We start from the raw sequence: 16,263 nt of genomic DNA on the forward strand, positions 1-16,263 counted from the left end.
CATATGCTGACAGTAGTTGATGTTGTCTCCATCTCCTAGAACGTGTGTTGCTGACGTTGGACCAGTTAACGCGTTTCGTTCATCTCGTATCAACTGCCTAAGGTTGTCAATTTTGTTATCTCTATTCATAGACTCCACATTTTTAACACTTCTCACTGCCAGCTCATAATCCAATTCCGTTTCTGTTAAATGCCTCACATCCATTTTGCACTGAACTGTTTCACTCCGCGTATTTGACTCACTCACTGACGAAAAATGACCGATACGTTATTCGCGCCCGAATTGAATTGACTGAAAATATATAGTGTGGGATTTTCAGTTGGGCGCCATGTTACGTCTGTTCTTGTTACTCCATAAACTAAGCATCAAGAACCCCAATACGTAATTTAATTACCAATGTGACGTATGCCCGCTACACCAAGGTGACTAAGAGATACTCAAGGAGATTTGCTCATAATACATGACAATCAACACAAGAAAATATGGTACATGGTTGTATTGAACATTTGTTTTCTCTTACAAGCTAAGCCTACCTCCTTCCAGCACCGCAGTGCTATCTTCAGCGAACGTCTTCGCTACAGCTTAGGGGCCCCTACTTACAACGCCTCCAAATCGCACCATTCGATGGCGCAATATTCGATAGTGCACACACACCCTTTTGATTATTGGCCGCTACGACACATGCACCAAATGACACCCAGCGTTTGTCTTCTTTCCAGCACTATTCCGTCCTATCCACACATGCACTCACGATTCTGTTCCCCGTCGATCACTATTCCCTGCGTGGCTTGATTCAGGCGTGCGCTATGCAGCATGCACCTTACACATCGCATACACCATTCATTAGTTGCTTTCCCGATCTTCGAACACACACTATCCATTGACTGTCGACCTGACCATTCAACAACCTCACGACTTCCCCTCTTCGCTTCAACACATGCTCGCGTCGTTGACGCACAATTCCAATTAGAATTTTGTATCTCACAACGAGAATACAAGACGCTCGGTCAGGGCGGTCGACGATCACTATTGCTTTATGCGACTGTCGTCCCAGTGTCGTTGGCGTGATTGCTGCTAGCGTGGTTTGGTGGCAGGTGGCTGGCTGCAATGGATACAGAAATAAAGGGCCCTAATCAGGGTAGTCGCATGAGCATGTGTGTTGACTAAAATTTGTCCGTGCTATATTTTACCTCGTTCGAGGGCCTTTGCTGCCTGGTGATTTTTTTTCAATCTGCACAGCTTGCGCCCGCGTGCGCGGGGATTGAAAACCTGCGTGAGACGCGGTATTGAGTGAGAATATCCTTAGATAAATTTGCTGCTCATTTTACCTGTTTCTAATTCAGTGTCTGTCTCACTGTGACTGTACGGTGGATGATTAGAATGCTGTCTTCCCCTTTTATTGTGGTGGATGGCCAGGTGCGCTTTTGCCTGTGTGGGTATGCTCGCGATTTTGTTTAGTGTTTGCCACCAATTGTCCTCCTGGGAACTTTGGGGACTGGTAAAGCAATCCCAGGTGAATCGGTATGATTCACTCTCTTCAGGGCTGGTAGCTACACGGCAGTTGGTCTAAGCACACGTGCCTGTGAGATAACAGAGATAGTGTAGTCTCGTAGAATCGGCACGTGTGTTTTTTATATTTCTTCCGCGAAGACTATTTTAGGGATCCTCAACTCTTACACACCGTACGACACAATCTTTTTGATCTGTTGCTTCCAATTATGTGATCGACGGAAGTAGCACCCGTCAAAGTGGTATGTCAGAGCTAGAGCGAGTGCTACCAACTTTCTTCGTTGTAGAGCTGGGTGTTATTTTAGCGTCGTGGTGTGTTTAGTAGTGGCATTTTGATGATTTTGGCGTATTAGGTATATAATACTCAATTGCTAGTCCCGAAGAACGAAATTACCAATGTGACGTATGCCCGCTACACCAAGGTGACTAAGAGATACTCAAGGAGATTTGCTCATAATACATGACAATCAACACAAGAAAATATGGTACATGGTTGTATTGAACATTTGTTTTCTCTTACAAGCTAAGCCTACCTCCTTCCAGCACCGCAGTGCTATCTTCAGCGAACGTCTTCGCTACAGCTTAGGGGCCCCTACTTACAACGCCTCCAAATCGCACCATTCGATGGCGTAATATTCGATAGTGCACACACACCCTTTTGATTATTGGCCGCTACGACACATGCACCAAATGACACCCAGCGTTTGTCTTCTTTCCAGCACTATTCCGTCCTATCCACACATGCACTCACGATTCTGTTCCCCGTCGATCACTATTCCCTGCGTGGCTTGATTCAGGCGTGCGCTATGCAGCATGCACCTTACACATCGCATACACCATTCATTAGTTGCTTTCCCGATCTTCGAACACACACTATCCATTGACTGTCGACCTCACGACTCCCCTCTTCGCTTCAACACATGCTCGCGTCGTTGACGCACAATTCCAATTAGAATTTTGTATCTCACAACGAGAATACAAGACGCTCGGTCAGGGCGGTCGACGATCACTATTGCTTTATGCGACTGTCGTCCCAGTGTCGTTGGCGTGATTGCTGCTAGCGTGGTTTGGTGGCAGGTGGCTGGCTGCAATGGATACAGAAATAAAAGGCCCTAATCAGGGTAGTCGCATGAGCATGTGTGTTGACTAAAAATTGTCCGTGCTATATTTTACCTCGTTCGAGGGCCTTTGCTGCCTGGTGATTTTTTTTAATCTGCACAGCTTGCGCCCGCGTGCGCGGGGATTGAAAACCTGCGTGAGACGCGGTATTGAGTGAGAATATCCTTAGATAAATTTGCTGCTCATTTTACCTGTTTCTAATTCAGTGTCTGTCTCACTGTGACTGTACGGTGGATGATTAGAATGCTGTCTTCCCCTTTTATTGTGGTGGATGGCCAGGTGCGCTTTTGCCTGTGTGGGTATGCTCGCGATTTTGTTTAGTGTTTGCCACCAATTGTCCTCCTGGGAACTTTGGGGACTGGTAAAGCAATCCCAGGTGAATCGGTATGATTCACTCTCTTCAGGGCTGGTAGCTACACGGCAGTTGGTCTAAGCACACGTGCCTGTGAGATAACAGAGATAGTGTAGTCTCGTAGAATCGGCACGTGTGTTTTTTATATTTCTTCCGCGAAGACTATTTTAGGGATCCTCAACTCTTACACACCGTACGACACAATCTTTTTGATCTGTTGCTTCCAATTATGTGATCGGCGGAAGTAGCACCCGTCAAAGTGGTATGTCAGAGCTAGAGCGAGTGCTACCAACTTTCTTCGTTGTAGAGCTGGGTGTTATTTTAGCGTCGTGGTGTGTTTAGTAGTGGCATTTTGATGATTTTGGCGTATTAGGTATATAATACTCAATTGCTAGTCCCGAAGAACGAAATGCAGTGTAACAACATTCAATTTTATGAGGCCCAAGTATTGGATCCTCTAGTTGCGGCAAAGATCTTCTTGGCGAATGGAATATCATGTACTTAGTTTAACCAATATTTAGTGATAATAGGTTGCTAGACAAATATTTTTGTAGTTTCTCTAAATCGTGATTGATATGCGAAATTATAACTTGGGGATTACTATTGGGGTAAAAAAGAGCAGTGTCATCTGCAAAAAGTCTAGGGATTCCTTTCAGACCAATTTTGTATAAATCATTAACATAAATTAAGAAAAGTAACGGTCCAACATTCCTTCCTTGCGGTACTCCCGTGTTGATTAACTTGAAAGAGCTTTTTTCACCATCTAATGATACGAACTGCTGACAATTATGTAAATAGCTACAGATTAAGTCATTAGCTCTACCTCTGATACCATAACGATCAAGCTTCTTAAGTAGGATTTCATGATTCAATGTATCAAAAGCCTTCTTCAAATCGAGAAACAGAGCGCCTACGTGTTTTTTTGAGTCGATATCAGATATCAAACTATCAACTAACTCAGTAATGGCTATAGTTGTACTACAGCCTTTTCTAAAGCCACACAGATAGAAAAAGTTGTTGAAATTTACACGAAAGTAATGCACATAAAGGGAATGCCAAAAAGAATGTAATTTTAAATGATTTTTTCGTTTGAATGCATGCAATTTGTATTGCATTATGTCACTATCAGGGTTCGTATCGCTCACTCAATCTCAGGAGCACAGGATGCTCCCTCACGAAAATTTTCGGGGAGAAATCGCTTTTCGGGAAAGAAAAACAGCCTGGAGAGTGATAATGATTTTTCGCTCACTTCGATTGCCGCCAAACGTTGGTTTGCTCTTTTTCTTTCATATTCGAGTCTTTTCGTGGCATCTTCAAAGCAAATGGTAGTAGCTTATGTAGAACAAATAACCTAATGCTTTCATACAGATAGCGTGGTGATGTGGCTAGAGTAACCGCATTCCTACGGCTATTATTGTTACTATTCTGGGTTCGAATCCCGGCGCGGCCATACAATTTTGTAATTGTTCTGCGATAATTCTCGCGAAAAGTGAGTGGGTGGGTAAAAGTGATGAAACGAAAGAGGATTTTCATCTAATAGGCAAGATTTTCGTTTATCATCCAAGGGTAATTGTAGAGAAAGATTGATAGGTGAAAGATGATCCTCAACATAAACAACGAAAAAAGATTCTCCCTTGGCCCGAGAAACGCTTGCTTTGGTCTCATTGAAACGAAAAGTTGAAACCCTGGTCACTATTTATTCGATTAACCGTTGTGTGGCCGGCAAAAAAACACCCTTAACAGGCCGGCAGGGTACCCGGGTACCCACGAAACTAAAATGCTTATATCTCTGGAAATTTACAACCGATTTCAACAATTTTGGGCTTATTCGATTCAGAATTTTCTCTTCTATAAAGATGTTATCAGGATGAGCCGATCCGGTCAATTCGATTCCTGGAAAATCCGGATTTCCAGGAACATGTCCTGCATAAATGATACTGATCGTGGATTTCAGTAGCTAATCAGCTATATGGGTATCAAACTTCTTGAAATTTCATCACTAGATTGATTTTTATCGATTTGGGTCCATCAGAAATGCAGACTTTCGATTGGCCATTCCAGAACAGGTTCCTCGAGGGGCCATAGGTGGCCATGAACATTGTTCAATGGAACATCCACAATATGGGTATCAAACTTCATGAAATTAACTCTTACGTATATCATTCATGATCCTAGGCTCACCAGACAAGTTGACTCCGGAGTGGCCATTCTGGAACAGGTTCCCCGGGAGCCGAGGTTGGCCAAAAACATTTCTCATTGGAACCCCAACAAAATGGGTGTCAATTTTTTTGAAATTGTTTAAGCGTTCATTTCTGATCTATTTGGGTTCATCAAACAAGTTCACCGCGGATTGCCAATTCTGGAACAGGTTCCCTGAGGAGTCAAGAGTGTTCATAAACATTTTCAGAGCCGCATTTTGATTTAAATCAATTTATCTAGCAATGTAAGAGCAAAATCAATGCAAGGACCACTCATTGACGCCGGGTCACCAGCAGAAGACCTACCATAAGATTCCGGACACTCGGAGATATGATCGATTCCAGAAATTCTTGAAATTCGTCATTTGTTGTGAGAGCAAAATTAATGCAAGGGATACCTGGTGGTCCCCAAATGGTGCACCAGAAGTGCAGGGACATCCAGAGCAGTGGTAAATTATTGGAGTTCGTTCTAGAAACTTTCGAAAATCGTTTGTAATATCAGTATGGAAGCGCGAGATTGCGAATATCATTCATTGTCCCGAGTGGCCACCAAGAAGTCCTCCTGAAATACCGGAATTCCCAAAGCAATCGTCATTTCTTACATTTTGTTTTCAACAGTTGCGTAATCGTGAACAATTTTTTTGTAACAAAGTAAAAATAGAAGGAGACGAGAGCGGGCTTGGTAGTCATAAGGCTACTGCTTCTGCCTCATACGCGGAAAGTCGTGGGTTCAATCCATGGTCCGTTCCATTCTCCTACTTTGTATATTTCTTTATATTTATCTCTAGCATTCGCTAGAACTGGAAATGGACTTCCATACCATTTCCATTTCTATTCCTATACCTTCAACTTGACTATTCTAGCCGTATCTGCTAGAATTGGAAATGAACTAAAGAGCTCATTTCCTACATCCAATTAGAAATTCCATCAGTTGCTTTCTATCTATAACATTGACAGTTCGTTAACCAAGACGGACCTCTGCCTCTCGAACCTTAACCCAAAAATTCCAATAAATTCCGTACGAACTCGGACAAGTGCAGAGGTATATTCGGCTTGCAGTGGGCAAGTGATGGGTGACTGAAAAAAAAATCAATAACTAGATGCGTTCCCTCAGTAGATGAAGAAATTGGCTAGTCCTATCAGTTTCGTCGTTCCAGTTTCAAAATCTACCTGTCTGGCCCTGAAGGCCGATCAACGACGGATGAGATGTTTAGCCTGAAGATGATCCTTTATGAATTTCGGGAGTACAACTTGCAGACTCACCATCTGTCTATTTATTTCAAAGCAGCGTACGATTTAGTGAAAAGAAATTAGCTGTGGCAGATAATGTCTAAACATGGTTTTCCGGCGAAGCTGATTACGATCATACGTGCAACGCTTGATAACTCGAAATAAAGTATTCGGGTTGCAGACGACGTATCAACCGCGTTTGTGACCGTGGAGAGATTGAAGCAGAGTGATGCGCTTTTAAATTTATTGTAAATATTGCACTCGAGGATGTGATTAGGAGATCTGGTGTGCAGAAGAATGACACTATCATCACATGATCGCATATGCTCCTGATCTTTGCGGACGACATTGACTACCCTCGATCGCAGGGCAGTAGTGGACGCATTTGCCCTAATGAAGAGGGAGCCAACGAAGATAGGCTAAATCATCGACTCTACCAAGACGGAGTACATGGTTGCGGGTAAAGATAAAAGTAGACCTATTGGTGTTAGTGCTGAAGTAGTGCTTGATGGGGAAGTTGTTTAAGAATTTGTTTATCTTTGAACACATGACATGTGACAATGACGTTTCCTGTGAAGTGAAAAAACGTATTGCTGCTGCGAACAGGGGCTTCCTCGAATATTGGAAACGAAATTTGCTCTGATTCGTAAGAATGTAAAAAGAGGCGAACAGGAAAGCTATTGACGTTTTTGAGCGAAAAGTGCTACGTACAATTCTCGATGGGAAACTAGAAAAAGATATGTGGCGCAGACGCATGAATCACGAGCTGTATCAAGTGTGTAAAGAAGAAAATATTGTGAATCGTATAAAATACGGCAAACTCCAGTGGGCTGGTCACTTAGTGTGAATGTCGGAAGAAAGAATAGCAAAAACAAAATTCAGCAAAGATCCGGAAAGAGGCCAGTGACTTCGTGGAAGGCCACGGACACGCTAGCTGCTGCACGCGGTGGAATCGGACCTGGAAACTCTAAACGTACATGAAAACTGGAGGAACATCACCCAACATTGACAATTGTGGAGCTATACAATACGTCAGTTAAAGATTGTTTAGAGCTTCTAGTGGAGTGTCTTTACTTGTCATAAGACGATTTCGTACTATCTTATTTTCTTCCACCATTTGAAGTAAACGAACGATTTATTGAACGTCGCAGCATTATTGGATGTATTGTGGTTATTCGTTTAGATTGCATCAATTATGCTCTCACATTTCTTAACAAGTGATTTCTAAAAACTCACAACTTTCTAGGACGACTTAAAAATTGGCACATCTTCGAAAGCTCCGAAGCTTCCAGATGCTCACCTAACGGCCACACGGTGTCAATGAATGATTCTCGAATTGATTTTGATCGCACACAGCTACAAAAAAAAAGTCGCAGCTTTCTAGGGCGAGTTTCTAGAATTGATTACCTTTTCGGCTATACCGGAGCTTCTGGAGCACCACTTAGTGGCCTCCCGGGGTGAACGTTCGTTTCTTGAAATGATATTGGTCTCATTTTGATGCATAAATCGTTTTGTGAAACAGTACGGTTTACGAGGATGAATTTAAAAATTGGCCCTTTTCTCAGAATGTTCCGGAGTTCCCGGAGGACCATTTAGCGGAGTTTTGCTCTCACATTCATAACAAACCACTGTATTCTAGGACGATTTTCAAGAATTTGTCTTCACTATGGGTGTTCCAGACCTTCCGTGCCAGATGACCAATGGTGGTCAATGCGTTGCTCATGCAATGAATTTACTCTCACAATGCTACAACAAGTAATAGTTTCTAGGACGGACTTCCAGAATTGGCATTACACCATCAATAGATTTATAAAAAAGAAATCGTAACTTCAAAATATAATCTTCTACACCTGGTCATTTCTCCTGATGTTCCAGCACTTTCTGAAAACCACTTAGTGGCCATACGGGATGAATAAGTAGTCCTTGTATTGATTTTGCTCGCTCATTGCTACAACACTAAAATTCTAAAAAGTCTCAGTTTTCTAATATAATAAATTTTCAGAATCGGCAACTTCTCCGGATGTTTTGGAGCTTTCGGTGGTCCACTTAGTTGCCTTCTGGTGTCAAAGGGTGGTCCTTGCAATGATTTTGCTCTCAACACACGGATTGCAAAAAACTGCAGCTTTCTTTTTTTCTTTTTATTTATATTTATTTATATTGACAAGTATTCATGGCCACTTAAGACCCTACGGGGAACCTGTCCTGGAATGGAAGCTATAAAGTCAGCACGTCTGGTAACTCTAAAACAATAAGAATTTCAAGAAGTTTGATGCCCATATTGTTGAGGTTCCATTGAAAATTGTTTATGATCATTCTTGGCCCCACTGGGAACCTGTTCCGAAATGGCCACTCAAGTTTTCACACATCACAACCAAGATAATAAACAACAGTCTGCTGTGGAAGTTTCAAGAATTTTGACATCCATATTGTTGATGATTCAATGAGAAATGTTTGTGGCCAACCTTGACCAAACAACCCCCCCCCCCCCCCTTCCACACCCGGGAAACTTGTTCCAAAATGGCCACTCCGGAGTCTACTTGTCAAGAACTCACGCAGGAAATAAATTCAAGAAGTTTGATACCCATATTGTTGATGTTCCCTTGAAAATTGTTCATGGCCACCTATGACCCCTCGAGGAACCTGTTCTGGAATGGCCAATTGAAGATCTGCACTTCTGATGGACCCAAATCAATAAAAATCAACCTGCTGATGAAATATCAAGAAGTTTGATACCCATATTGCTGACTACCTATCGAAATCCACGATCAGTATAATCTATGCAGGACATGTCCCTAGAAATCCGGATTTCCCGGTGATCCAAGGGACCGGACCGGTCCAATCCTAAAACCGCATGATAAAGGATAAAATTCTGAATCGAATCATCCCAAAACGGTTGAAAACGGTTAAAAATTGCCAAAGACATAAGCATTTTAGTTTTGTGGGTACCCGGGTACCCTGCCGGCCATTTAAAGGGTAAAAAAATGTCGGAACCCCTCCCGCAACCCCTTCTTAACCAAAATTTCAGTTAACCCGTACAATCGATTTTGGCCGTCATTATTGTGGATATGACAGAGTTTCAACCTCCTGCTATGAACATTTATTTAGATATCGCGAATTGAATTCCAAAAAGGTACCCGGGTACCCAGCCGGCCACACAAGGGTTAAGTGGTAATGCCATACAAATTGCATACATTTAGGGCGAAATCGATGGAAAAGATTCATATATGCTCAGAATAGTGTAGTTTTCCGTGTCTGTATTTTTTACGCGCTGATTAGTTTTCATTATTTTTTTCTGTGCATATTGCATACTATAAAGTACGTTATTCCGTTCAATGAAGGTTAACAGACGGTTGACTAAAAGCTTTTCAAGAATTTTGTTAAAAAACTGATAGCGTGGATATGGGCCGGTAATTATCCGGTTTGCAAGGATCACCATTTTTAAAAATAGGCACTATTCTGGCTAATTTGAGACACTGTGGATAGCACCAGGTTTCTACTATTTTATTGAAGCAATCAGATAAAATTTTGGCAAATAAGTCAACATTGTTTTTTACTATACTAGATGGAATTTTATCCGGTCCAGGACTTTTAATATTTTTTAACTTTTACAACCTTTACAACCCTTGAGAATTTATATGGCGTTTGCAGTTCAATAAAAATTTATTTTTTTCACCAAAAAACTGGAATTCAAACATTTACGTATTTTGCTTAATATCAACTTTACAAACCTGCAACACGGCTAAATTAACAACATTTAGTAAATTAATATAAATTAACAACATGCTGCCCTACGAAAAACCCGCCGCCACCAATCGAAGTAATCGATTGTCATTTTCAACCAATCAGCAACCGGTTACTGACTACTTGGCACATCCTGTCCTAGATTTTTATGAACATCGATTTTATGCACCAGCAACACGGCCAAGTTAACAATAAGCTGCCCTTCGGAAAATGTGCCACCGCCGATCAAAGTAATCGATTGTCTTTTTCACCCAATCAGTACGATAATGACGGAAAATCGGTACGATTATGTACGACTTATTGGCACATCCTATCCTAGACCAAGGGCATGGAGGTAAAGTTACCTGTGATTTATTTGTCATATCATTGCTTTATAAAGCACAACCTTCACGGATCTGAATTGGTACAAATGCTAGCGTTTAAGCCAGCAGATATTGAGGTTCTGAGTTCGATTCTCCTGTGTATTTTTAATCAATATTTTTTGTTGTTATTTTAATTTTTAATTGATCCTTATCTTGGTATATATTTATTAGTTCTAGTTTATATTCATTAGGGTAGAATACGGCATTGGCAGTGGTTTCTTGGTCGCGATGTTATGGCTTTTGGGCATGAGATATGGTTGCTAACGTTGCGTTTGGTGACGACGATCAATTGGAGGAAAAACTAAGCAAGCATACCAATGACTGTCATGACCAGTGCCAAGCCTGATCCTAGGGTTTAACCAAAAAGCTAGCCGAGGAAAAGGCTACGAGTGCGCGGCTAGCCAGTGAGCTGGAAGTCTCAAGAAAGGAGATTGAAGAGTTGAAAGCAATCTTGTACGCAAGAGATAATCGCGTTGCGCTGCCGCGCACACCGGGGCAGCTTAGAGTTTGAACGAGTCAAAGTTTATCTCTTCTATTAATCATCTGTCATTGGCTTTTATCAACGTGCATGAGTGCAAAGCTCCGGAGGGAGAGGACATTCACAGACAGGTATTCGAGCAGTGGAAGGATTTACTTTGTGACTCCCTGAAGCTGGCTGGTCAACTAGTTAGTCAACCATGTTTACAGTGTTTCGTGTGAAGGCTGGTTCTTGCTTGCTTGATATCTTCAGAAATACGAAATCTTCCGGATCCAGACACACAGCCCTTTGCTAATGCCATGCATTGCCTGCGATCGTATTTTGGTTCCGGGTCGGATGTCATGTTAATGAGACGAAGACTTGCTCTCATGATTCAAAGGACAGACGGTTCTGACCTCAGTTTCATCACAAGAGTCGGAACTATCGCTCCCCTGTGTGAGTTTGACGATGGGAAAGAGTTGGAGGAAATCGTGGCAACGGTTGCGGAACATGCTAAGCATCGGGAAGTCAAAACTGCGGCACTAAAAATGCTCACCGCAAAGGCAACTTCACAGATTTAGTGAACAAAATTCGAAAACTGGAGGCGATTTGGTTGAACGAAGAGTATGTTAATCAAAAGATGGGAAAACAGTCGCAAGCCTTGATTGCTTCGGTCACATCGGCGGGAAATAATGTCGGAAGCCGCGCTTATGGCCGACCCTTCGAACCTAGTAGAAGAACGTACCAGCGTAACACATACCAGTACCGCCGAGGTGGTGGGCGTGTGTCAAAAGGAAGCCAGACATATTCTTCTGGAGGATTCCGAATCCGAGAGGATGAAAGATGTGAGCGCTGTTACAGTGCTTTTCACTCGACTAACAACTGTAACGTCAAAGATAAATCCTGCCACAAATGCGGTGTCGTAGGACACATCCAACGTGCGTGTCCAATAGGGTGTCCCAAAATTGGACAAAGTCTGGGATTTTTGGGGCTCAACCTTCAAATGAAAGCTTAGGGTAAAACAAAAGAAAAATTGTTCTACGACAACTCTGGGAAATGACGTTTAGGGGTGGCCCCGACGCGTTTTATGAAAGAAGTGCATTTTTTATAGGTAACATCGAAAATACCAGTATATCGGAAAGAAATTCGGTGAAACCCATCCATTTTATATTTTTTACATTTAACTTAGGGTCTATACTTTATGGTAAAACTTTGATACCGCATGTTTTAGGTCTATATATTTTTCACTGATGCTTTAAATGCCCAAAAATGATGAATTTTTCTTAATATTTTTTTATTAATGCATCCAAAACGGGTATCCATCATAATGCTTTCGAAACTAGATATACATAGAAAGATGGGGAATTTTATAACGAATATTTTGCAACCTTCTATCTCTATCCGTTTAAAAGTTATTCACGATTTACTGCAGCTTGGAAAAAGACTTTTTGAAATTTCGGATCATAATACCTGGATCATGTTTAAGTAAAAAACGCCTACTTTTCCATACCAACCAAATGAGCGCTTTAATAACCAATATAGTATTCATATGAGTTGCATAAAATTGATTTTAATACTTATTTGAGTGTTATAATGGAAACCCAACGATGGACCAGCAGTAACATGACTGACTACAAATTGTTCAGTTAGTCTGGGTGAGTGCTCAAATAGATTGATGAATATGGTTTCAAAACTACCCATAGGTAGGTTCAGTTTTCTTGTCATGGTTTGTCGAGCTGTGCAATGTTTCTCGATAACATGGAAATTAGTTGTTTTGTGACCATCTTGATTTTTTGCAAGAACGATCATGTGAAGCAAATCCAACTAGATCATTTTGATATCGATTTGTCATATTTTACGCCATATTTAAGCTCATTTTACGCCATTGCAAAAAATAGTGTGTGCAACTAATTGCAAAACTCGATTTTATCAGCACTCGTAGTATTTATCTCATTCGGCAAGCCTCGTTGGATAAACGTACAACCATGCTGATTAAATCATCTTTTTGCAACTATTTACACAAATTACTATCATCATTATTATTTTATAATGCATATTGAAATATTTGGCATCTACCATCTACGGAATCTCTGGAAATAAGAACAATCTACACTAATTACGAACTATTTTGCCTACCAATACTGAATACAATGATAAATTGATTGCATCGATAAATCGGGACCAAAATGATCCAGCCGGATTAACTTCACATGATCGTGATGGTTAAAAAATCAAGTTGGTCAGAAAACAATTAATTTCCATGTTATCGTGAAACATTGCACAGCTCACCAAACCATGAAACGATAGCTGAACCTACCTATGGGTAGTTTTGAAACCATATTCATCAATCTATTTGAGTACTCACCCAGACTAACTGAACAATTTGTAGTCAGTCATGCTGCTGCTGGTCCATCGTTGGGTTTCCATTATAACACTCAAATAAGTATTAAAATCAATTTTATGCAACTCATATGAATGCTATATTGGTTATTAAAGCACTCATTTGGTTGGTATGGAAAAGTAGGCGTTTCTTTACTTAAACATGATCCAGGTATTATGATCCGAAATTTCAAAAAGTCTTTTTCCAAGCTGCAGTAAATCGTGAATAACTTTTAAACGGATAGAGAAAAGAGGTTGCTATTTTTAGCAAAATATTCGTTATAAAATTCCCCACCTTTCTATGTATATCTAGTTTCGCATTATGATGGATACCCGTTTTGGATGCATTAATAAAAAAATATTAAGAAAAATTCATCATTTTTGGGCATTTAAAGCATCAGTGAAAAATATATAGACCTAAAACATGCGGTATCAAAGTTTTACCATAAAGTATAGACCCTGAGTTAAATGTAAAAAATATAAAATGGATGGGTTTCATCGAATTTCTTTCCGATGTACCGGTATTTTCGATGTTACCTATAAAAAATGCACTTTTTTCATAAAACGCGTCGGGGCCACCCCTAAACGTCATTTCCCAGAGTTGTCGTAGAACAATTTTTCTTTTGTTATACCCTAAGCTTTCATTTGAAGGTTGAGCCCCCAAAATCCCAGACTTGGTCCAATTTTGGGACACCCTAGTGTCCAAACACAGGTTGGCCTAATCCGAAACGTCAGGCTAAACAAGAGTACTTTGAACAGCCTCTATTTAAGATTGCAGCTATCGAGGAGTCAGAGGAGGGAAAAGTAGAGACAGAGGCGGCGAGTGTCAACGCATCAAATATGATTGAATGGTCAATGAAGTTAAATGTAATATTATATGAACTGTTTTTTTTTTCAACTTATGGTAAACTGAAATTGATGTATTCCTTAAAAGCAATATTAGAAATAAACTAGTTGAGTTTTGTTGAATTCATGATTAAAGCGTATACGTATCGTCCACGCATTAACCGTGGTTCACGAAAGTCATCTTCAGGACTTTTCAAGAAAATCCATCCAAGCGTCGGTGAATGATTTCTTAGCGGTTGCAATACCTACAGAGGGATGGTCAGTCAACACAACAGACTGGTTCAAGCCCAGTTCGAACGATGACATGGTTAGAACTAAAAGTAGTATTGTAGTAAGTACCTGTGTTCATATTTTTAAAACTCATTTCATTATCTCAAAATTATGCTTTATCAGCTTTCACAATCCCTGGCAAATACAGCAGAAACGGCATCGTGCATCGTAGCCGAGTCTACAAATGAAGGGATTATTTTCGCTAAGGTTGCGGGATTGGAATGCTCTTTTCTGATAGACTCCGGAGCGCAGGTGAATACGTTCACCGAAGTTCTGTTTGAAAGGTTGACCTCGGATTCCAGGTATAACAATGGAGTATTCAACATAGAGAACCAAACAGATAGGACTTGAATGCTTACGCCTGTTCAGGCAATATCGATGTGACTTTCCATGCCCATCTGTTTATCTCAGACGACAGGCCGACACTACTTGAAAAGTTTTACGTTTAATTGCGTGAGCAGATCCATAGCGGCCAGGTACAGTGTGCTTATGGTGGGTCTGAAAGTACCAGTGCATGCACAAGACGTCAGTAACGATCCGCCGTTGTTTGCCGGTGAAATCGCAACAGTGGCTACAGAAAAAATCTTTCCTAAGTTCATCATCCTTCCAATACAAATCCACTACGATAAGTCGGAGCCACCCTGTAGAAATATTTTCTTCAATATTCCTCTATCAGTTTAGCTACTTGTGGAGAAACGTATTGAAGGCCTTGTTAAAGCTAATATCATAGAGCCAGTCTGGAATGGATAACTCCTTCTGCTCCTCTATGCTTGTGGTTCCAAAAGGTAAAGACGACCCTAGTAACATTTTGGTTTTATGCTGGTTTTATAACACTCTTGAGGAGTAAATTATGGTCTTCAAGAGCGTAATAAAACTTAAAATGTTACTTGGGGACATACGGTTGGTTATCGATCTAAGAAGTCCAAATCGTTACATCTATCGTACACCATTCGCCATGCCAACTTTGGAGAAGATTATAGCTAAGTTGAACGGAGCTACCTGGTTATCTACAATCGACATGTGCAATGCTTTTTCCACATCTTGTTAGTGGAAGAGTCGCGGCATTTAACGATTTTTTTTGCACCGAGTTCGGAATTTTTCGCTGTGTTCGTCTACCTTTTAGGCTATGTAATGCTCCGGTTGTGTTCAAGAGAAAAATTCTAGGGGGCTGCAAATGCTGTAGAAACTATCAAGACAATATTCTAATCTTTGGATCAACTAAGGCGGAACACGACGAGAACTTAGCAGCAGTTCTTGCCTGCATGGCTAATAATAATGTCAGGCTCAATGAAAACAAATGTGTTTTTGGCAGCCAGTTTGTAAATTTTCTGGGATTTAATTTAACACCTGATGGTTGAATGGTCGAAGAGGAAAAACTATCAGCTATAAATCAGTTCAGAACACCCAAGAGCTATTCCGAAGTTAAAAGTTTCCTTGGCTTGGTAACCTTCGTGGACAAGTTCATCATCCATCGAGCCACTAAAACCGAAAATTTGCGGATGTTGCCCTTCAGACTTCAGACAGATTCTACTGGACGGAGAACGAAGAAATTGAGTTCAGTTATCTCAATGAGGAAGCGCAATAAACGATCCGACGTCTGGAGTATTACAGTCCTTCTGATGATATTGAGCTGGGGTTAAAACAAAGTTAATTGCCTTTATTCCGGGGATTAAACCACCCGACTTGGACATTAATTTACAATGTAGTGAAAACTCATATGTGAATATGTACATTATGTGGAAGATATTGATTTGAAAAATGTATTGGAGGTATAACCACTTTCCCTTCGATGGGACTCGA

At 40.9% G+C, this 16,263-nt stretch overlaps 1 protein-coding gene and 1 long non-coding RNA gene across 2 annotated transcripts; both read right to left on the reverse strand.

Annotated features, from left to right (window-relative positions):
- Positions 1 to 505: 505 nt before the first annotated feature.
- Positions 506 to 1,726, reverse strand: LOC134221247 (uncharacterized). The gene is made up of 3 exons (XR_009982285.1): positions 1,329 to 1,726; positions 1,191 to 1,269; positions 506 to 1,129 (listed from the first exon to the last, which is right to left on the reverse strand). It is a non-coding gene; the product is annotated as an uncharacterized LOC134221247 (long non-coding RNA).
- A 690-nt stretch (positions 1,727 to 2,416) lies between these two features.
- LOC134222173 (uncharacterized) lies at positions 2,417 to 14,499 on the reverse strand. The gene is made up of 4 exons (XM_062701317.1): positions 14,443 to 14,499; positions 2,820 to 3,057; positions 2,683 to 2,760; positions 2,417 to 2,621 (listed from the first exon to the last, which is right to left on the reverse strand). The coding sequence occupies exons 1-4, from the start codon at positions 14,497 to 14,499 to the stop codon at positions 2,527 to 2,529; spliced, it is 468 nt and encodes a 155-aa protein (XP_062557301.1). The 3' UTR covers positions 2,417 to 2,526.
- Positions 14,500 to 16,263: the final 1,764 nt, after the last annotated feature.

Source organism: Armigeres subalbatus, chromosome 3, assembly GCF_024139115.2.
Source record: "Armigeres subalbatus isolate Guangzhou_Male chromosome 3, GZ_Asu_2, whole genome shotgun sequence".
NCBI classification, from domain to species: domain Eukaryota; kingdom Metazoa; phylum Arthropoda; class Insecta; order Diptera; family Culicidae; genus Armigeres; species Armigeres subalbatus.